This window comes from Antechinus flavipes, chromosome 3 (genome assembly GCF_016432865.1).
Source record: "Antechinus flavipes isolate AdamAnt ecotype Samford, QLD, Australia chromosome 3, AdamAnt_v2, whole genome shotgun sequence".
Lineage (NCBI taxonomy): Eukaryota > Metazoa > Chordata > Mammalia > Dasyuromorphia > Dasyuridae > Antechinus > Antechinus flavipes.
In genome coordinates, this window is record NC_067400.1 from 494,390,209 (window position 1) to 494,414,842 (window position 24,634).

General features: G+C 31.4%; 1 protein-coding gene across 2 annotated transcripts in view; it reads right to left on the reverse strand.

Moving 5' to 3' along the window:
- Nucleotides 1-577: 577 nt before the first annotated feature.
- PGR (progesterone receptor) overlaps nucleotides 578-24,634 on the reverse strand; it is an 88,194-nt gene continuing 64,137 nt past the window's right edge. Inside the window, exons 4-8 of one of the 2 annotated variants that reach the window (XM_051986850.1) lie at nucleotides 22,149-22,454; nucleotides 9,479-9,623; nucleotides 7,814-7,944; nucleotides 1,522-1,679; nucleotides 578-1,120 (exon numbers count right to left, since the gene is read on the reverse strand). In XM_051986850.1, coding sequence (XP_051842810.1) covers nucleotides 965-1,120; nucleotides 1,522-1,679; nucleotides 7,814-7,944; nucleotides 9,479-9,623; nucleotides 22,149-22,454 — 896 coding nt within the window. In that variant the 3' untranslated portion in view covers nucleotides 578-964. Of the gene's footprint in view, nucleotides 1,121-1,521; nucleotides 1,680-7,813; nucleotides 7,945-9,478; nucleotides 9,624-22,148; nucleotides 22,455-24,634 lie in introns of those variants that run through there. The other variant, XM_051986851.1, reaches the window with a different exon arrangement.

Consider the following 24,634-nt stretch of genomic DNA (forward strand, 5'->3'; position numbering starts at 1 on the left):
ATGAACTATTTGCATTTTTGATTTTCTTCCTGGGTTATTTTTACCTTCTGAATCCAATTCTCCCTGTGCAACAAGAGAACTGTTTGGTTCTGCAAAGATATATTGTATCTAGGATATACTGTAACATTTCTAACATATATAGGACTGCTTGCCATCTAGGGAAGGGGGTGGAGGGAGGGAAGGGAAAAATTGAAACAGAAGCAAGTGCAAGGGATAATGTTGTAAAAAATTACCCTGGCATGGATTCTGTCAATATAAAGTTATTATTAAATAAAATAAAATTAAAAAAAAACGGAGGGCCAAAAGGCAAAGAAGAAAGGACAGAGTAAAAATAGAGAGTAAGAGTTCAGATATTATGGGAGAAAAACTTGTAACAAGCCACATGCATCACTCCACCAAACAGCTAATTAGATGCGAATCAGCAACAGTTCTGGGGTGTGTGTTTTGTATTTGTGTGTGTGTAATACCACCAGATTTTATGGCTTCTTAGACTGAGAAATACTAAACTGGAAGAACAGTTTCTACGAAGGTAGTAGGTAAACAGGAGGAATCAAAAAAGAGCTACATAGAAGCAAAGTGTGCAATGAACATTTTATTGACTGTACAATTGTCCTTTAGGTTGAAGTCTGTTAGATGAAAAGGGAAAAAAAAAGTTCTCTTTAAATTCTATGAAATAAAATGCAGATTAAGTTTATTTTAACATTCAATTTAAAGTACTTTTCCAATCTTGTGAATTTTAAAGGAAAATATGAGTACATAAAACACTTACAAAATACCAATTATGCTTTATAAAGTAAACACATTTGTGTTCCATAATCTCTCTCTTAAATTTACTCTGCATGTTATATTACAAGTATAAGGCGCTGAGAAGAATATTTAAAAATTTTAAGACACCAAAATCTTGACCAAAACAAAACAGAAATTCCACATAATATAATCCATTTTAAGAAGAAAAAATCAACATTCATTTTTTATGAAAGAGAAGAGGTTTCACCATCCCTGCAAGGATCTTGGGTAACTGTGCAGCAATAACTTCAGACATCATTTCTGGAAATTCAACACTCAGTGCCCGGGATTGGATAAATGTATTCAAGCAGTAGAGATGGAGTTGTTTCACAAGCTGTTTTGTTTGACAAACAGATAAGAAATAGGTAAAAAAAAAAAAGACACAACATACTCAGAGTAACTATTTTTAAAAATAATAATATACTATTAACAGGCAAGAATAATTAAGGAGCATTTTAGGTAAGTGGTACTATAATTTCTCTCAAAGTCAGAAATGAAAATGTTCTCTACAATATATGAATTTTTTCATAAAGATTTTAAGAAGATTATTTTGATCCATCTGTGACAAATAAATAGCATAAGTTTACAGCAACATGGTATAAATAACTATATTTTCTGCAATATTTATACGTAAAAACTTTGAAGGAATCATGCAAATTTAAATTTAAGTTTGAATAATTAAAAAAAAGAAATGCAGGAGTCAGTTACTGGTAATGTGAAAAGAAAAACACTTACATCATGCAGGGAGTCCATAAATCTTGTCAGCTGATAAAAACGCTGTGAGCTAGCCACAACTCCTTTCTGTCTCAAACCAATGGCTTTGATGAGCTCTCTAATGTAGCTTGATCTCATCTCATCAAACTGGTTCTGATTTCTAAGTCCTTCCAATGGAACTAAAAGAAGATAATTATTGTGGATAACATTTCTTGGGGAAAATAGTACCTTAGAAATTTTTTGACAGTCTAGTCATGATTTGCTTTTTTTTTTTTTTTTTTTTTTTTTAAATCTAACTATAGACTGATTCCAATTAATAGTGAAGACTGTGTTCCATGGCAATGTGACAACATGTGCAAAGCTTCTTTTAGTGCACTGAACTAACTAGATAAGTCAGAGAAAGTCTACACAACATCCAATTCCCAATAAAAATCTGCAATTATCTGTTTTGTTACAGAAGATCATGTCCTGTGATCTAATTTTATTAGCATATATTCTATGTGTATGCTGATAAATACAATAAAAGGGTGAAAAAAGTTCAACCACTCAACCATATATATGATTATAAATATTTAGATATTTGATCTTATGTTGATACAGTTGTTTTCAGCAGTGTTAGACCCTTTGTTACCTACTTAATTTTTGTGACAAATATACTGGAGTGGTTTGCCATTTCTTTCTCCAGCTCATTTTACAGATGAGGATACTGAGGCAAAAAGGGTTGTGACTTGCACAGATCACACAGCTATTAAGTGTCGAGGCTACACTTGAACTCAGAAAGATGAGTCTTTCTGACTCCATACCTGAAACTCTATTCACTGTATTACCTAGCTGCCCTTAGAAGCTTAATACAGACTACTTCTTTAAGCCCATTTTATTAGCACACATAAGTGGAACAAATTTCTGATGTGAATCAGGATGTACTAAAATGGTATCCTTTGTAAATAAAACTAAATACCTTGCTTTAGGCAAATGAATACCCTTATCTGAAAATGGAAAATAATACTGACCCTCATAATAACTGTTGAAAAATAATAGTTAACTACTCAACACAAAATATCTTAAGATATTTAATCAACTCCAAAAATTATTTTAAATGAAAGATTCAAAACATCATACAAAATGACTAATATTACATGCACTTATGAGAAATCCTTTATTATCTTTATCTATTAAAAGAAAAGTTCTAGGTTTTTAAGTCTCCATTCGGTTTACTAAAAACACACCAACACAGCTTAAAGATTCCCTAATCTTAATGGTAATGAGATCTACCATTAATGTAGAGAAGCACCCTTTAAGAAGTGATGCAAATACCCAAAATAAAGAGGTCCATAATGGCTGGGATAATTTCTCTTAGACCTAGTGACAATTTTTATGATGATCATGGAAGTAAAAGTATATCTAAATTGTTATTTTATCTGTTTGTCACAAATGTATTATATCCATTCCACTCTACTACTCAAAAACTGACTCCCAATCTAAACTTCAAAACTAAAAAAGTATCAAGCTAGAAATTATGCAATAAAAATGATAGTGAGATGAATGAAATATGGGGTGAAAAGTGGGTATTGATTTCTTCAGTACCTCAAATGATTCTTGATTTCATTGATGTGTGAACTGCCATACATTCCTAATCAATATAGATTAAAATCTGCTTGATGCCTAAATATACATATACATATACATATACGATAAGTACACTTCTTATAAGCTTCCAAGGCCTTAAAAATTTGCTACCTGGTAGCCAACTATTTTCTTGTCAACCTCTACAAACTTAGTTTTGATCCATAACATCTTTCATGTCTAACTCTTTCTTTTTTCTACTGCTAACATTCAAGTTTTGATTTCTATCACTTTCAATTCAATTAATTCAATTCAGTTGACCAACCATCCCTGCTACTGTATACTATGATATCATGCCTCACCTGTCTCCCAATACCACTCCTGTAAGACTTTCTCCAATTGATTACTTTGTCTCAAGACTTTCAATTTGGGGAAAGTCCACAGACAAGCCATCCCCCTTTCTTGATATCCACCCAGTTCCCTACATGGATTTCTTCTTACCTTTCAGCTCCTTTTTTATGTGTTGTCTTCCCCCATTTGAATGCAAGCTCCTTGATAGTACAGAATGTCATTTTTTAAATCTGCATTTGCATCCCCAGCATAATCAACATTTAATAGATGTTTGTCTTTTGTGTACTGACTGTTGCACAAGATGCTTTGCCATGTATTAAGCATATAAAATGTAAAATACAAGTTCCTTTATTTAAGGAGCTTATATTTACTGGGGTACTTATAAACAAAAACAAACAAATAAACTGATAAATAAATAAGCAAATAAATAAATGTGAAAATGAGGTGATTTTAGGAGGGAAAGAAATGTTAGGGGATCACAGAAGGCCTGTGTGAAGGCATAAAGGCTAATGGATAGGAGATCGAATATCAAGTTCAGGGAAAAAAACAATTATGCCAATTAGAGAAGTACAGAAAATGATGGAATGCATGTCAAATTTAATTATGAATTGAATACTATGACTATGATTATTATGAATTGGGTATTATAAAATGAATCTGAAAAAAATAGATTGAAGACAACCTGTGGAGAGGCAAATGCAAGTCTGACGAGTTTGTATTTTATCCTAAAGATGATGGTGAGACATTGAAGACAATTTTTTTGGTCTTGGTAGTAGTTTCTTTTTTTGGGGGGAAAGATTGGTTTTGTTTTACAATACTCACTTCCCAATAACTCTTAACTCCAGAATTCTTCCATGTAACAATGAAAAACTGGTAAGTAAAACAAACTGACAGATTAATCATATCTAACAATATGTATAACATTCTGCATCTATTATCTATCACTTCTTTTCTGAGAAAGGGGAATGTTTCATTCAGTTCCTTTTGCCTTGAATATTCAATAGTATTCTGTTCTAAGTGGTTCTAGGCCTCTAGTAGATACTGCCTTCTCTAATCCCTCTTCCATACAGTTATCAAACTAATATTTCTAAAATACAAACCTGACGATGTCTCTTTCCATTTCAGGAGGTTTTAGTATCTCCTTCCTGCTTTCATGATAAAATATGAACTTCTCTGACCTTTAAAATGATTCTCCAAAAGAACAGGTCTGACTATATTATTCTCCTGTTCAATAAAATCAGTGGTACCCTATTTCCTCTAAGATTGAAAATGAAATCTTCTGTCTTACTTTTAAAGTTCTTCTTAAACTGGTGTTTTCCTTGTTCTAGCCTTCTTACACTTTATTCTATCTCAGGTAAGATATGGAATAAGAGCAATGATATGGTTTTCTTGTACTTTGCAACAAAGATCCTTCCTTACACTTTTACACATAAAATTTTTCATTTAAAATTTTAATCAGCAAAAATATGCTCTCTATTACTCATGTTCCCCTCAAATAAGAATAAAAAAGAACAAAAACACCCTGATACAAACATGTAAAATCAAGGGACTATATGCTCAGCCTTTTACTTCTCTATCTGGAGATGGATGGTGCATATCATTAGTAGTCCTCTGGAATTTAAGTTGGTCATTGTGCTGAGCAGAGGCCCTAAATGCTTGCAGATTTTTTGTACTTACCACATTACTATTATTGTTTAAATTATATTCCTAGTTCTGCGCACTTTATTCTGCATCAGTTCAATCAAGTCTTTTCAGGTTTCTCTGAAACCATTTCCTTCATTTGTTACAATAAAATAATACTCCATCACATTTAAATGTCATAAATTGTTGAACCATTTCTGGACATTTATATGTCCTAATTTATGGTTATCCTTTTTAATACCTCAAAAATTAGTTCTACATATTTTTATTAACATTTTAACATATTTTTATACATCTTTAGAGTCTGTTTTTCTTAGGATTAATCTTTCCTTCGATCTCTCCTCCCTTTATTCCTCCTTCTTCCTTTTTCCCTATTCTTCCTATTTCTCTACTGAGTGAAGGGCAGCTTTAGTACTTTATTAGGAATGCTTTGAATTCCTCTATTTTATTAAAAGTATTATTTTTCTTTTGTAGAATAACACTCATTTTTTGAGTCATGTATTCTTTTTTTTTTTTTTTGTAAGCTTATAGTCTTTTCTTCTGGACTATCATTTCAAACTCTCTGCTCCTTTCTAGAGTGGCTACTATGTAGCATATGATACTGATACTGACTGTGGCTCCTTGGTATTGAAATTCTTTGCAATATTCTTTTGGTCTTGATTTGGACTTGGATTAAATGTTTCTGGGACTTTTAATTTTTCACCATTTTCAGTAAATAACTAGTGTTTGTTTTTTTTTTTCCTATTTCTACTTTGCTTTCGGAATCTAAGAGATCTGATTAAGATTTCTTTAAATAAAATGCCTAGGTTTTCTTTGGGGAAGGGGGGTCATAAGCTTCAAGTAATTAGATGTTTCTCTTTTTTTTTTCTTTTGTGATCTGCTTTTCATGTTAGTTATTTTTACCATGAAATTACTTTACATTTCCCCATATCTTCAGTTTAAAATTTTCTTGGAATCATAGGATACTTTTTAGTCTATTCTAATTTTCAGGAGATTTGTTGCTTGGGCAAGGTTTTGTTCCACTTGTGCTAAGCTATTGATTCCTTTTCCAGTTCTTTCTTCCATAGTTCTCATTTCTTTTTATTTTTCTCTAGCATTCACATTTCACTTACAAAACATTTTAAGTCTTAAAAAAACTTCAACAAAACATCTTACTTTATTTTTATAGGAATTCTATTTTGTTTTGTAGTAAAGCTATGCTTTGCTTGAAGATGTTTTGGAGTCATTCTCTTTTTTCTAAAGTTGTGTTTTAAAGCCTCACGGCTACCATAATAGTATTTTTTTTAAAACACTGGGGTTCTTTTTTATTTTTTCATTCTTCCAGGCTACTTTCTGACTTCAACTTTGGTGTTAGTGCTGAGCATTTTGGGGATGTTCTGGCTGCAGCTTTTTTGGGATATTAAGTGTTTCCTATCAAAAGATCTTAGGGACAGCTCATGCTAAGGATATGTAAACTTCCAGTACTTCCAAATTGGTCTGAGTCAACAGTACACTGGTGTTGGACTTAGACACTATCAGCTATTTTGGAAATTCTGCTAGTTCAATTCCAGAACTGCAAACTTTTCTTTGGAGTGAAATATTTATTTTGCTTATTCCTCTGTAGGCTTTAGAATGGAAGCTGGAACCAAAACCTAGCTCTGCTTCTGGGATCTGAGTCACACTACTGTGGTTATTTCTTGCTCCTCACTGTATATGCATTCCAGGGTGGCATAGAGCCTTCCTCAGTTAACCCTGCAGTGCAGAATGAGATGATGGGCCACAGAGCTGCCAGCTGGTACCTGTTGTCAAGTCGGGGATCCCCTCTTGCCCAGTGCACAGCCTATTCCTGGGCACTGGAGTTCTATGCACTTGGTAAGTTGCTGGTTGGACCTCTGGGTCTGTCTTCTGTGCAGACTTATATTACAAAAACAATTTGCTACTTTTCCTTCAGTTTCCTCATTAGCATTCAGCAGAGTATTTCAAATAATTTTGTTTGTTTGGAGATTGTTGTTGTTGAGGGAGAGGAGGGCAGAGTGTTGGGGAACTGGCTGTACTGCTTCTTGCTACTCTCCTATGTCAGCTCTGCCACTTCATGTATTTTTCTTTTCTTTGTTTCTTTCTTGTGAGGCAGTCAGGGTTAAGTGACTTGCTCAGAGTCACACAACTAGTGGGTGTCAAGTGTCTAACCAAATTTGAACTCAGGTCCTCCTGCCTCGAGGGCTGAGGCTCTACTCTGCCACCCAGAGGTCTCCTACTCCCTGCATTATCCCAAACTATCTCTATGATCTGAGTACTCTCTAAAATTCCTTCAAAGCACAACTCAAATGCTAGGCTTTTCTTGGTATGAGTGAATTCCCCTGCAGCCCAACACCCATCATCCTATATTTGTAAAACTGTTGCTTCTCTTTGATACTCTATGTTTTCGAGGCAGAGACTTTCATTTTTGGTCTCTTTGTCCAGCACCTTGCATAATACCTGGCCTTATTTAATCCGTGTTTATTAAACTAAACTAAAAATGTCAAGATGATGCTCATATTACCAGGTGCTTTTCTCTTTAGCAGATACTATAAATGATCATCAAATAAACCTTATTTTTTATTTTTATTTTTTTGCTGAGGCAATTAGGGTGAAGTGACTTGACCAGGATCCCACAGCTGGGAAGTGTTAAGTGTCTGAGGTCAGATTTGAACTCAGGTCCTCCTGAGCCATCTAGCTGCCCCCAAATAAACCTTATATTGTCTTATATTTTAATAATGAACCCTAACAGTTAATTACTTACTTGTATTAAGAAGCAGTAATGCTTTCATACAGAGGAATTCTTCTTGAGTAACTTGAAGCTTCATGAACTCCTGTGGGATTTGCCACATGGTAAGGCATAAGGAATAGAAGGATGATTCTTTCATTCGCTGTCTTGCAACATCACAAAAAATAAAAATAAATAAATAAATAAAACAACAGCAATACAGTGTCTCAGAAAACTGAATATTATAATATTTTCAGAGAATGTGATATCACTAAGCAATCTTGCCTATTTTTTGCATACAAGGTACTTTCATTTACAAATAAATTGAATATTTGAACTTTAAGTCCAATAAAAATTTGTTTCATAAAGCAGGAAAAGAATGTTTTTAATGTTACCTAAAGCTTTGAAGATAAAGGGTTTTCAGATTGGGGTAATCTTACTAGAAAGTTAGAAATGTAAATGCAAAAGTTTTTGCAAAGGTAGACAAATACAAAGAATTTTAAAAGGCATCAATTACATGTTCTATTGAATCATAATTTAAATTCACAGACTAAAACAGAAGGGGAGTAAAATTCTAAGAATTGTGAATAATGAAGTGATGTTCAGGAAAATGAAAAATTCACATCTTAGGAGTACAATAAATATGGTAGAGTTCCAAGAGTCAGGAAATTGACAAATTACTATATAGTAGGATTTTCAATATGGGGCCCACAGTTCCTAGTTGAAATGTTTGCATATATTAATAGTTGTGTTGCAATTAATTTTATGGAAAATATTCGTTTTACAAAAATTAACCTTATAAAAACTTTGTCAAAGTAACTTTGTAATAATTAAATTGGCATAGGCTAATATGTTTAAAATAACATGTAAGATCAAATAAGAATTCTGAAATGTATGGTATTTTGTTTTAGAATTTAAATATTCCTTTCAATATCCAGAAGTATAGTTCTTGACTTCTAGTCTGAAGGAAATGAGTTTGAATCCTGCTTCATTACATAATTTTAGGCAAAGTAATTTAACTTCTTTCAGATTCAGTTTCCTCATTTGTAAAGTGGACACAATAAAAGTGCCAACCTCATAGTGCTGTGAAGTTGAAATAAGATTATGTAAAAGTGCTTTGCAAACCTTAAAACTTACATAAGCATTAGTAATTATAATTTTGAAAGGTCACTATTAAAACAAATGAAATAAGCAAGATTAAATTGCCAATTATAATTTATTTTAACAATTAAAATTATTTTGTGACAAGATTTTTCTTCATGATAGATATAAGCATTACAGAAATTTATATTACTAAGTTAGTTTGCTTATGCTCTTTCTCATTTTTCTTTCCAGTAGGAAAAAAATCTATTTCTTTTCATGTTCAATTATATTTTAGTTTTTAAAAACATATAATACTCCCTTTTCTATTATTATTAACTTCAGTAATAATACTAGACAACTAGACTTATGTCTTTAACATTTCAAATATTTTGAGAAAATTACTTAAAGCTCAAACATAAGAGATGAAAAGGAGAATTCTTGGTCATCATGATATAAATAAAATGACATAATGTTTTTCAAATTATCTTCTTGAAAAGCATTCTTTTATTTTTGCGATAGCTAACCCTATCTCCAAACTGTCCTACTTAGAATTATTAAACAATATGAAACTTTAATTGTTTCAAAAAACTCTTAACAGGCAAGCTACTATATACTTACTCATTAAGTATCAGATCAGGTGCAAAATATAGCATTTGACTATTGACATGTTTATATGATCTCCACCCCAATCCAAACACCATTAGACTCATCCAAGAATACTGAATAAGGGTTATCTGATCATCAATATGCAAGTTACGGAATCCTAGAAATCAAATGCAAAAATTAATATAGGCCAAAATAATTTCATTATGTAAGATCTAAAAAAATACTGTGAATTCTTATCAAGTTATATGAGTAGTACAGCAATAAGACATTATCAATCTTATGTCACAAACTATATTACAATACCAAATGCCAATTACTAATAAATCCAACTGAAAAATAAACACAGAAATGAGAGTAATTTTGAATTAGTCATTATTATTTTATTTATATTGTTTATTAAAATTACTTTATGCAAACTCAATGTTCAAATCTATTTACAAGAGATGTGTTCCAAGTATTGTCCCAAAATTTCAGAAAACAAAAACTTGCCACACCCAGCTATTAGTGGTGAACAAAATGGAGTGATTCATTTCTTGATGATGTTTGAGATCTCCAGTCAAGCAGTGATCTCTGGGAAAGAACTATTGGTATCTATTCATAAATTTAAAATACCTCCCATTTCTAGATAAGGGGCATACAAACAAGAAGAAAAGAGTTTTGGATCTCTTTGTACATCCAATCCAAAAGGGAAGAAGTTGGGATATAAAGAAAAAAAGTTCAAAAGGGTAGGAAGAAGTAATTTCTCAGAAACAGAAAATACAATAGCATTTCATGGAAGTGACAACTTCTTTGACTTTCTTACTTTATCTTGCTTTCAACCCAATTATTCTATCTTGATATATGGCATATGTTATTGTTCAGTTGCTTTTTAGTCATGCCCTACTCTTCCTGACTCAATTTGGGATTTTTCCTGACAAAGATACTGGAATAGTTTACCATTTCCTTATCCTGCTCCTTTAACAAATGAGGAAATTGAAGAAAAGCAGGTTGGATGACTTGCCTAGGATCATTAAACTAGAAGCCATATTTTAACTCAGGAAGTCTTCCTGACTCTAGATCTGGCATTCTCCATTGCACCACCCAGCTGCCCCTTACATGGTATAAATTGCCTTTATATATATGAAACCAAACAATATTGAGATTTTCCCCTCTAAGCTTATCTTACTTTACATGATAGACATATCTTTAAGAAGAATGTAAAATGAAATTTTAAAGCACCAGAAGGAAGCTGAACCTTAAAATATGCTAAGGTATTTTTAAATGAATATGTACCTTTTAACTTTGTTTTGAAATTCTGGATTTTCACAAAACTAAGGTCGAGGGAGATTAAGTAACTTGGTAAATATTACACAGTGACCATGAAACTGGGTCACGATTTGAATGTAGGCCCTCCTACTACAAGTGCTTTTTCTACCCTACTAATAATTTATTTCCTTTGTTGGTTTTTTATATATTATATTAAATGGAAACTAACATAATTATAGGAAGTGAGATTTGAATAAGAAGACTATTAAAGATAACATGTCTGTTGATACCACCAGGTACAAATTCATTACTTTCAAAAATGGTTCTATTTATCATCAGCAATTATAACACTACCTGAAAATGTTCCCAATGGGAAACGATTTCATAATTTTCAAATATCTTATCTTGTAGTTAACATATATTTTTATTTTTTTGCATTGAGGTGAATTATTTGATACTTTTAATGGTAAGCAGTGTTTAGGTCTTCCAATTTCTATAGCTCTAGTTCTTAGTGAATGTTCTACATTTTTAGAAAATGTTAGAAAATGTTCTACACTTTATTGAATTTGAAATTTTTGTGCATTTTTTGGTCACCAGATCTAAAATAAGAATAATTTTTATTACACAACAGCAAAGCTAAAATTTCTTGAAGTACTATAAATTTTGAGTATTTCCAAATTATCACTATTTACTGTCTTATCTGCAAAATTGCATAGAATGATTACTACTGCAACTTCTTTCCTTTTTACAGTATTTACCAGTGATAAGTTGGGCACTGCTAAATTGACTTTAACATTTCGAATACAGTAACATATTATTCCCTTAACTATAATATTATATATTACTATACACCTACACAAAGAAGGAAACACTGAGATCAAATTTCCCTTGAAGATGATCAGGTAAAAATACATTTGGATTGCTGGTTAAAGTAAAAAGACTTTATATGGAGAAGTGATTAATGACTACTGTTTAACCATGAATAGAAAAACATATCTTTTCTTCATAAGTAATCTAACCTGTTAATTTCAGAAAGGAACACTGTTAAAAAGTACCCAATTTCAAAGATTATAGAAAAAAACTTTAAAAGATACAATTCTCAAGATGACTTGTGATTTTCCCCCATATTATTTCTATTTGTATGTATGCATACACATATATGTACATGTATGTTTTCCATGTGTAAACACCCATATATGGAAAACATGGACTACTGTTATCACTGGCCTAAATACTATTTAGTTAGGGCAAATATTGTCTGGATTATCCATTTACCAGTGCATTGTTTCTGGAAAACCATAAGTTGGATAAAGTAAAGTTCTGGACATGAAAAGAGTATTTTGACATGTGAGTACCTGATTAACTATGGCTACGAAGTAAACAATAGCTAAGGCCCAATAAATAAGTTATAGATTTCAAAGTAATAATAATAATAGTAATCATAATAATAACAAAAAGATATTGTTTCACAATTTTGGCTTTTGCTATGGTCATAAATGAATAAAAATGGTAGCAAAAATGTGAAATAAATATAAGAAGAACAAAAGTATACATGTCATCAAAACTGGTTGGAAAAATGTTAAGTTGATCAGTAATTGGGAGATGATATTCAGTAATCTAAGGCAGAACAGAAACTGTCATCATGTTATTTAGAAAAATATTTCTGAAGAGGTTAAGAAAAGAATATATTAAAATCCCACTTATATTTTAATTAATTATCATATTATGTAACATTATATATATAAAATTACATATATGGCTTTTCAGTCATTTCTATCAACATTATAGGAATACTTCAATTTTTTAGAAGAATTTTAAGGTACTTTGATCAGGGACTCAAGATTCTTTTTTTCTAGAATGATTTCAAATTTTTTGATTCGACAGAAAAACCTCTTATTATAAATACATAATTATGCAAAGTCTCTGGTATATTTGATTTCTATCTTTGGAATATTTATAGGAGGACATAGAGAAAAGTAACAGATAAGAAACTAGATGGATCATGACCTGAAACATCAGGAGTATCAATGTTTAAGAGATCATAGACAAAGTAGCAAAGGAACACTCAAAATGAGAAAACAGTTTTTTGGTATTATTCCTTGGCCATGTCACATGTGGAATATTTTTATCTACCTGCCAAGAGAAAAGTTGAATTAGTTCTGGAAATTGAGGGTCTAGCTTTGGAGTTAAACATAACCTGCGAATGTGGCTAAGCAAACAGCCCAAACAGATATTATTCACCTGGAAGAGAGCTTTGTGAAAACATTAAGAGGAAAAAACATCAAAATTTTACAGTTCTTTAATTATGAGTTGCCTTGGCTACATGTATTCCACTATTCACTACAGTTTCTTTCCATGGATGAATATGTGCATTTATGTCAGACACTATTTTAGGTTTATTAAGGGAAATGTTTTGCAACAATTGTTATTATGCCTTCTTATTGAATGGCTCTGTTTTGATCTAATTGTATCTACTGGCATGACTGTTAATGGGAAACACACTAGTAGAAGCTGAGGAGCTGTTGCTTTAAGAAAGGATATCCATAGGTGTCTTTGAACCTCAAAATAGTGGCTACCCTCTGGAGACCCAAATCATGAGTGAAAGTTGTCACTATAAGTTGATATTTATTGCATATAATTTTACATAAACACATGCACATCGTGCTGTAATTAAAAATAAGGCCAAGAAAGAAGATAGAAGGTTGATGTAAAAGATATATTAGGAATTAGCCAAGTTATAGGTTCTCATTGAAGTATCAAGATGACTGGGGATAATTCAGGAGAATACAGATTCTAAACAGAATAGCAGCTCTCAAACATTTGAATCCATTTAGCCAGGCAAAGTGTTTCACAAATCATTTACCTGATTGATTTCTATTTGCCACTGTTAAAAATCTTTCACCACAATGGGAAGATATTAGTGCTGATTTTGATGATATACCAATGAAATGTCATAATTACTATTTCTTTTCTTTCTTTCTTTTCTTTTACTTTTTTGCTGAGGCAACTGGGGTAAAGTGACTTGCCCAGGATCACACAGCTAGGAAGTGTGAAGTGTCTGAAGCCAAATTTGAACTCAGGTCCTCCTGACTTCATGGCTGGTGCTCTATCTCCTGTGCCATCTAGCTGCCCCATAATTACTATTTCATTTTGTCATGACAACTTTGTCATATACAGAGAGATTATATAATCTTCCCTTTAGAGATAAAAAAACTGAGTCACACAAAAATTAAGTGATTTGCTTAGGTCATATAAATTCTTGTGTTAGAGTAGAATTTGCATGTCCTAGAACATGACATGACAACACAGCATTCTATCAATCAAGATACAAAATTTGGATACTGTCATATTCTAAACATTAAGTTAAGATCAAGATAAGATAACACAATTGATGGACCACTTGGAGGATATTCTTTTGAATCACATAAGTGAGTGTTATAACTGGGTAAAAGAAATATAATTATGGAAGAATAAAGAGAAAAAATGTTTATTGGTATAAGAATGTCTACGAAACTAGTACAAACCCTAGGAATTAACAATGCAAAACAGGAAAAAATAATACAGGTAAAGTAGAACAATTCTTCCATAACTCTTTTAATGAATTTTGAAAATCAACTAATCTGCATTGACAGGTCAAGTGGTAATATTTGGAGAAGAATATATGACAGCAATTAAGAGCTCAAAATTAACTCAAATTCAGATTTATTTTTAGTTCCTTGTTCCTCTTCTTCCATTCTTCCTTTACTTCTTCCTCATCTGCCTCCAAGCTACTGGTACCACATAGGGCAGCCAACAAGATGTCTTCTTTTTAAGCGTGTCTTTCTTGCTTTAATATTTTATTTTTGGGGACAGAATTAGTTCTGGAAATTAAGGGTCTAGCTCTGGAGTTAAACATAACTGTGAATGTGGCTAAGCAAACAGCCCAAACAGATATTATTCACCTGGAAGGGAGCTTTGTGAAAACATCAAGAGGAAAGAACATCAAAATTTCTTTTGAGGACAGAAAAGTAAAACATTCTCATTCGCTAAGTATAGTATAGAAAGTAGAAATTTTCAGTATTTGTTTATTATCCCTTGGACTAATCTATTTAATATTTGGGGGGGAAAACAAAAAAATCAAAACATTCTCCACTGCCATACAAATACCCTCTTCCTGTGCTCCTATCTAGTAAAGCAACAATTCCCCAGTTATTTTATGACAATTTTTAAAATTTATACTTCCTTAACATTTTTCTTCTTACCCATTAGGCTTTAAACATTTATCTAAAAGGTCTTTTAATCGCCAGTGCCTGGCACATGATAAGTACTTACTTAAATCCTTGTTGAATTTAATTTACTAAATTTATAGAAATCTACTTTCACATTGGAGGCCCTTTAAAATTTGATCTAATTACTAGTCATCTTTTTATTGTTCCCCTATGCTTAAACAAGATCTGTATTTTCCAAACACATCAAACACTATTTGGTTTATTACCTCCAAGTTCCTTACCATTATTCTATATGGAATGTTCTCTCCTCCACCAAGTTTTGAAATTCTGTACATTCTCATAAGCTTTTTTCAAATTCAAGAAACTTCTTAAACTCCCCCAAATGTAGTACAGAGAGAGAAAATCATCGACTAAAGTCAGTCACAAGAATAGCCATGTTCAAGTTCAATTTGATACTAGCTGTTTAATTCAGGTCTACTTTCCTTAACTTCTTTTGAATTGAGCCTCAACTTCTTTATTTGTGAAGTTGAGATAATAATACTTGTATGAGTCATCTAGCAGAACTGTTGTGAAGATATCATTTTGTAAACTTTCGTGTATTATATAAGCATGAATTATTATTATTATTATTAGCACTAAATACAATGCTCATTCTTAGAAGAGAACATTTTCATCTTGACACCTATAGCACTTGGTTTATAAGAGATATTCGAAAGAATACCAGAATTTCAGCCATTTCCCTGTAGTTTTGCAAATGCTTTGGGTATTACTGATCTGAAAGGTAGCATGGCCCAATGGATAATGTGGATAAAGTGAATAACAATTTGCCTTACTAATTTGGAGTCAGGAAGACCCAGATTATATGTATGTATGTGTGTGTGTGTGTGTGTGTGTATGTGTATATATATATATATATGTATATATATATATATATATATATATATATATATATATATATATATAAATATATATATATATATATATATATATATATATATATCTCAGACACTAGTTATATGTTCTTGGGCATTCACAAACTCTTCAAGTCTCTTCAATATAATGTGAATAAAATAACACTTACTGTAAAGGGCTGCTTTAAGGATGCAGCTTTTTAAAAAACAATGTTTAAAAACAATGCTTTTTAAAACTTAAATCTCTATGAAAATTATTGATGATCACAAAATCCCAAGATTTTAAAGCTAGAAGTGATTTTAAAGATTAGAGGGTCTAGATTAATCTAAGGCTTTCTAATTCCAAATCCAGTATTCTCTCCACTGGGCATAATATATCTACACAACTAGGATGATTATGATGATTATAATAACAACTTATGCCAAAAGGCATCAGCCTCCTCAAAAAAAAAAATCTTCTTTGTTCTCTCTTCTTCTAATTCATTCTTCACACTAAGTCTAGATGGTTTTCTTAGGCAGAAATACGAATACATTGCTAACCTACCCAAACACCTCAGTGACATCTATTGACTTCAGAATATAATTCAAACTTTTTGCCTTTGCCTGGTACTCAAAGCTCTTTACAACAACCATTTTCAAACTGGCAAGTTCAGGTTTGATACGTGGGAAAATTGTATAATAGTTAGAATTATACAAAAGGGGAATGAGCTGCTGAAGAAGTTAGTGGCTTGTCTCTCACTAGAGATCTTCAAGAAAAAGCTGGATTTTGAATACTTTTTGGTAGACGCTATTCTTATTCAGGGAGGCAAAGGTCTGTGATAAATCTGAATTTATGAAATTTGATGTTAGCCTACTGATAAAGATCTCCCAACTTTCTTCTGCATATCCTGTATCTATAATTCTAACTGTTCTCTTTTCCCATGTGGAGATTACTAGCAGTTCAGAACAAGGCAATCACATAGCGACATCTGTTAGTACTATGGGTCTGATTTTCATAGCAACAAATACATTGAAAGCACTCAGCAGGGATCAGCACTGGGAGTCAAGATCCACAAGCTCTCCAGCCAATTATCTGGATAGGGGCCTCCTGTCATTGTCCATTCTCCATATATCCCATATGAACTTAGTTATAAATATGTATTTACCTCATAAACATTCAACAAATATTAATTCTAAGATTCTGTACTTGAATATCTTTATTTACCCAATGTGTAATGTACTTAATAAGTATTCCATGCTCTTGTCTCAATTTCTTTCCTTTCAACCAACCTTCATCTAGTTCAGTGTCACTCATTAACTGCTAAACACTATTACAAACACAGTCAGGGGCCGTGCTCTTTAAATAGCCCAAGGGGGATAATTAATAATTGTGGACACATGCAGGAACACTATGTCTTTCCTTAATAGCTATTTGCCCTCTCCAACCATTTTCAATGTTAACATCTACTTGTCCAATTTTACCTTTTCTGTTTCTCTGTACATAGCCTAAGATTCTGCCAAACTGTACTGATCAGTGTTCTTTAGGATTATCTTTCACTTTCTGGCACTGTGCTTTTGCTCATATAAATTCCTGTCTGAAATATACCTTTTCCTGCTCTGTTAATGGAATTTCTGTCTTCCTAAAATCCTCTCCATCTTCCAGCTTCATCTAAGGAGATAATGACATTTTCTTCATAGACTTAACACGCACTCTGGGCCTCTCTGATGTGCTTATCTTATATTATTTTGTATCATAATTATTTATCTATCTGTCATATGTTCTTACCAGGCCATAAACGCAACAGGGACTGAAATTATATTTAATACAAAATTTTTTATCTCTTACAATATACAACAAATAGTAGCTTTATGTTTGGTGAACTAAATTACTATTGATAATACAGTTCAAGTGCTTGGTGAAATTCTTCAATATGAAAATGACCTATTAGGAATGATAAAACTGAGAGAATAACAGAAAATGAGTGGATTTCCTCCACCCCATTTTGATTCAACTTTAGATAATCACCAGAAAAAGAAAGCCTCATTGACAGGCAAAAAAATACACCAGTTTGAGTCATTTGACATATGACTAAAAATTAAATAGTACATTATTATTTAAGGACATTAATCTGGCAAATCTTTATAAGTCATCTCATTGACCAAACATACAAAAGTGCCTTAAAGAGTGTATAAGGAGGATGTTTAGCTTAAATAGTTCACCAAATATGGCAAGAAATCAAACATAATGTTTTCCAAATTCTATCCAGCTGCTTGGGTGAACATTTTCAATTTTCCTTGTATTCATTCAGTAAACAAGCTTGGCAATGCAATACATTTCTGTGTGCTTACCTCTTTTGATACTTGTCTATATGTATCACCCCAATACATTCTGGGGAGGTGGAACTGTACTTGACTTGCATGGCTGGAAATCTCTGAGAATGACTACAAGAACTGAGACAGTTTGAATGTGACATAACTTTCTTTAAATGGCATACTGGAACATGCTGTCTATATTTCAGATTGCTTATTAAAGAGGTCAGCCCATCAAAAACTGTAATTCCTACATAATCCTTGTGATAATGTCAAGTGAGGTTATTCACTGGGACGAAACTGTTCTCCTCCCTGGTATTTCTCAGGACTGGACCTATCTGTAACAACTTGGATGAAGGTAGTAAAATGCTGTCAGTGTGCTATTAACAATTTATTTCTAAGCAATTTCTGGGACTTTTCTTTTTAATTTACTGGATCTAATCAAAATAATTCAATAAGACTTTAAAATTGACTGAAACAATGAAAATTAGATAACAATTTTACATAATTTTTAATGAAAATCATCTTTGAACTCTATGCTGATAAAATTCTCTTTCATAGTTTTTGTCTATGTATTAAGCTAATTTGATATAATGCAAAATATGCTGGATTTAGTCTTAAGAACCCTCAGTACAAACCACAACTCTCATACTTACAAGCTATATGATCTCGATTACTTTACCTTCGGTTCCTCAACAGGAAAATGCAGATAATAATACCTGTAGGTACCTACCCATGACACTGTTATAAGGAACAAAGGAGATAATAGATGTAAAAAACTCAGCAAGCCTTAACATATGATCTAAAAAGCTACTTTTTGATATATTTCCCCTACACCATGAAACACACACACACTCTCATAAACAACCTTTAGGAATAGCCAAGTGATCACCTTGTATCTTCAGCCAATGTAGGTTTTGTATACCAAAAAGGAGTTCAAAAAAGGGATGAGAGATAAGTCAAATAGTACAAATACAGTACATATAATTCTTCAATTCCAAAATACAAGAATCTCTAACATTTTCTTCATTTCTTATGCAATAAGAAAAATTCTCTTTATTACATCTGTATTATATGGTAATTTTGCTATATCTACTGGGTTTTAAAGAATTAGTTTAACTTTGTATTGCTTAAAAATTGCTTTGTAAAAATCACTATCATGTACCAAGGCATGAATCACTTTCATGTGCCAAGGCTTTCTTCAGTTGTTGTGAGTAAAAAAAGAGTTGTTTATATGGTTATTTAAATACATATGTAAGTTGCTAATAACTTAACATTGCTTTCATTTGATAAGTTTTTGGTGTTTCATGTGACCTCTTTTCAGATCCTAGTAACCTGGTATATAGAACTTTCTAGTAACTAGCATTGGTAGCAGTTTCAACTGGATAGCTGAATTGTATTTTAAAACAATGTTACTTTGACTATGAAAGATAATGTAAAATACTAATTTGTATATGTGGGAAAATTTTGGTTATCATTGTTTTGTCACAAAGAAACTAATTATAATATAGCAAAATAGAATTTTTAAAATTAGGCAGGAAATATTTTTATTTTTGATTTAAAATTTTAAAATTTTAATGCAATTAAACTGTATTTCCACATCTGCTTATTTTTATATCTATTTCTTTCTAAAAAGCACTTGTGAACTATAAGCTATAGAATACATTGATGAATTTAGTTTTATTATTTAAACAGTATTTAGAAGTGGGGAAGAATACATTTCAGTTAATAGTTTAAGGTTCTAGACAAGGAACATACCAAACATTTGTTTTTTCACATATCATAAGTATCTTTCTCACATCTATGAGTTACATTAGTTTTGGTAGACTATATATAATTCTGTTCTAATCTTAAAAATACATATTTCAAAATTTCACCTTAGTTGAAACTTAGCTAAATTATTTTTATTAAGACTGACCTGAAAACTAATGTTTATTTTTTTAAAGTAAATACTGAAAAAAAAGTAAACACTGAAACAAAATCTATGAAATATGTCAGCAAAAACAAAAACATCCCCTAATAATAAAAAGAAAAGGAAGACAAAAATATAAGTACCTGTTGTAAATAAGAGAAAATGATTTTTCAAACATTTCACTAGTATTGTGGTAATTACAATTATTGTGAGAATCATATAACTTTAGTTAATCATTTAAAAATTATAAAAATATAAGGCCTTGAGAGGTTAGCTAATTAGACAAGGCCCGATATTAGTAAGATAGTAAGCATTAGAGTTTAGGACTTTTGATTTCCATTTTTAAATTTTTTTTAAACCAACCATAGATAGATACCTTTAATATAAATGGGTTCAAAAACATTCTACAAATATTTGTTTATCATTCTTACTTTTCAGGTGGAAAAAATGAATAAATATATTCTTTCCTACTCTGTTCTTATTAATAACAATGTTGCAGTGGGAATTGAAGAATTCTGACTTTGGTCACCCTATAAACAGGAAAACAATACTTCTCTATTAAAATACTGAATTCCATTCACCTTTATTTCTTAGGTATGTTTAAACTACGATTTTATAAATGAGAATAAAATCCATAAAGAGTTGTTTTTTTAAAAAACATTTGATATAAATATCAATTTTCTTTTTACTTGATAATCTCTTGAAATTTCATTAATAATTCATCTATTCTAGTGTTTTCCAAATTAATATGGCCCCTGGACATCTTAGGCCTTGAAATATACTAGTTGACTTCATTAATTCTGATCCAGGGAGTTTAGGGGTTTGGAATTCTCCTAGAATATAAAGGGGTAAGGAACATTGAAAGAACGTAGGGAAAAATCAAAGTTATTGTTACATAAAATTTACATGTGTAAATATTTTAACAGATATATTTTTTTAATGTGTCAAAAATGTCAGCAGCATAGAAACTTTCTAGCACTATTTTTATTCATATTGTACAGAAAAATAAGATTCTAGGTCACATCATTTGATGAATGCTGGTATAATAGTTAACATGTGTTGCGGGAAGACAATGTTTAATAATTATGTTTTTAGATTGAAATTTTTTTTTTAAAAATTCAAAAGTTTGTTGGATCTAAAGTGTTTTAATGGGTTTAATTATGCACAAGGCATAGGAGAAGCAGGTTTGTTTAAAAGTTTATATTTGAAGGAAAGAAGGAATTTAGAAAAATTTTTATTTCCTTTTCTATGTATAAGTATAAGGACAGTATAACTGCATTATGTCTTTTTATATCATGCAGTTCAAAATAAAGCAGGAGAAACAATTCAGGAGAAAACTACCTGTTCTGTTGCTGTTGCTGCCATGATTCTCTCACCAACTATGTTCCTTTGTGACTCTGTTGGGGGATTAAGTACAAACTTTTAAATTAAGCACTTAAACTCTTATTGTGATGATTTTTAACCTGGTTCAGAGTACTGGGAGCAGATGGACTATTCTATTCTTTGTTTAGGCACAGATCTGACTGAAGCCATAGTTGTTAAAGACTCATTTTAAAGTTTTAAAAACTGCCTTATTTTAGGAAATAATTTTCTTTATTGGTTTTCATTTCTTAGTTTTTAAAAGCTCCTAGTACATTATGAAAATATTTAATTTGTTTTGCAAGTACATATTTAAATTCATTTTAACTACTTTTACCTAATTGAGTGTGAACTCCTAATGAACTGGAATTTTTAAAATTTTTAGACTTGTGATCGATTCTTATTAATTTTTTCCTTCCCTGAACTTTTATCACACTTAAATGTGGAAATACAAAGTCTGACTCTGGATTATAATTTACTTAATGTTACTCTCTTGTTACTCTATAACATGTATAATTCTTGACCATCCAACAGAATAGTAAGCAACTCATAAACAAAGATGGCCCCTTCTCATTCTTTTATATCCATTGTGACATCCAGTAGAGTAGTAGGCACACTTCAGGTAATAATAATAAGTTACTTAATTAAATCTATCATCTATTATCTAATTATGAAGTTGATTGCATAAACTTTTTATTTAACAATTTATTGATATAACAGGCATAGCAAATTTTAGATTATATATAAATTATTTTTACCTGGCAGTGATTTAGACCACTTGACTACTGAAAGGAGTTGCCTCTCGGCTAGTTGATTTAGACAGGTTAGCAAAGAACTGGATGTTTCAGGTTTTGTGTTGTCGTATCCTGCATAGATAACATCTGGCTCAATGCTCAGTAACAGGTTGATCAGTGGGGAAATCAACTGAACTTCTTGATTTGGTGAAAAGGTGATTCTCTGTGTTAGAGCTTGGCTTTCATTTGGAAGGCCCACTGGTTGTGGTAGAGCAACAGCATCTAGTGCTCTCATAACTCTGACTTTATTGAACTTTTTAAATTTCCGACCTAAAAAAGAAACACAAATATAAATTTAAAAGTGTAATTAGTTGAATCCATATAAAATACAACATTTCAAAAAGTATTCAAGTATAAAAATAGCATGGTACATGATAATTTTTTGAGTTGACAGAAACAGAATTATAGCTCTTAGGTGGAATATTACTTTCTTTATTTTTTTTTCACCAAGTCACTAATATTTTCCTTCCCATTTACTTTTTTCTCCTTTCTATTCCACTGAATCTTCTTTTCCCTCCTAAATAGAATATGGTTAAACTGAATACAAAAATCAATATATAACTTGACCAGGGCAATGGGGAGAACCATCATTAATACAATGTCTTGCAGTATAACCTAAGATTATATAACTATTTTGATCATTCTCTCACAATCCAAGAATTCTTTTTAGGACAGTTGTTATTTTTCCATATTTTTTGGAGCACAAGGTTAATTTAATTTTATTTTCATAACAGCTTTTTATTTTTCAAAACACATGCAGATAGATAGCTTTTAACATTCACCCTTGCAAACCTTGTGTTCCAAATCCGTCTCCTTTTTTCCTCTCTTATCCTCTCCTAGACTGCAAGTAATCTAATTCAGGTTAAACATGCAATTCTTTTACAAATAGTTCCATATTTATTATGCTGTGCAAGAAAAATCAGATCAAAAGGGAAAAAAAAGAAAAAAAAACAAGCAAGCAAACAAAAAACCAACCACAAAAATGAAAATACTATGTTGTGATCCATATTCAGATCTCATAATTCTCTCTTTGGCTGCAGATGGCTCTCTCTCCATCACAAGTCTATTGGAATTGCTCTGAATTCATCATCTTATTGTTGAAAAGAGCCAAGTCCATCACAGCTGATGATCACATAACATTCTCTTGGATTTACTCATTTCACTCAGCATCAGTTCATGTAAGTATCTCAAGGCCTTTCAGAAATCAATTTGCTCATCATTTCTTAAAGAACAATAATATTCCCTAACATTCATATACCATAACTTATTCAGCCATTCCCCAGGTGATGGGCAGCCACTCAGCTTCTTGTTCTTTCCTATTACAAAAAGGGCTGCTACAAACCCACATGTAGGTTCTTTTCCTTTATGATCTCTTTGGGGTAGAGACCCAGTAGAGACACAAGCAGACTGATTTTAAAGAAGGATATTTTGCTGTGACATATCACTTTTCATTTTAATATAACTTAGAGCTAGCAATGGTATATGTCTGAATTAGAACCCTGGCATTCCATTCTATTGCCAAAGAACTGATTTAAAAGTTAGGATCATTATTGATATTATTATTATTGAGAACAAATGGGAAGTATTATTTTTTAAATGTGTTAAGTGAACAGATTTAGAGTGGATATCATTGTATTTTAAACTACTGAATTCTTAAGACATTTGCTGTGGTAAAAAATAAAAGTTCAGCCAGCTACCTATTTTTGGATAGCCCAAAAATTAAAAATGGTTTCTACATTTTAAGATATAGTTTTATTGGAAAAGAGTTACATTCATTCATTTAGATGTTCTTGAAGAATAGTATCTTATGTAATGCTCTTATGGTTTAGCACTTATTAGTGATGCTTATATCTCTATAGTATGTTAAGTATCACAGCATTTTATTTTTTAATTATTAATGCATAGACATTGTGTCAAAATAAGGAAAAGAGAAAAAAATATTTATTATAACTTTTTTGAGCTCAAGGCTAAGACTGAAATTTTCCTGAACAAACATCTTCAATCTCTATTATTGAACAGTAAAAGGCTTTGGAAATTAGCTTTTACTGCAGACTTGATAATGCTTCTTATTGAATCCAACCTAAAATTACAAGGCAAACCAGCAATTATAGGTGCATTTATATTGTGATAAAGTTAGTTAGATGACAATTAACTAACATCGTTTGACTCATAAGTAATGTCAAGTTGCTTTATAGACTTCCTGTGCTATCAAAAGTTCAAACAAGACAAGAAGCTAAATTTGCTTACCCCATAAAATTTGTAGTGGATATATTTTCTGAATTCAAACTATAGTTCCAGAAGCCTTTTAATTAGAATAGAAAATTAGAATCATCTAATTTTTAACTGGAAATATTTACTTTTCAATATAAAGCAAATATTAAAAGAAAAGTCTAACAGAATTCTCTAAATGTTTTCCAAGTGAATATGTTCAATTAAAATCGCATGCTTGT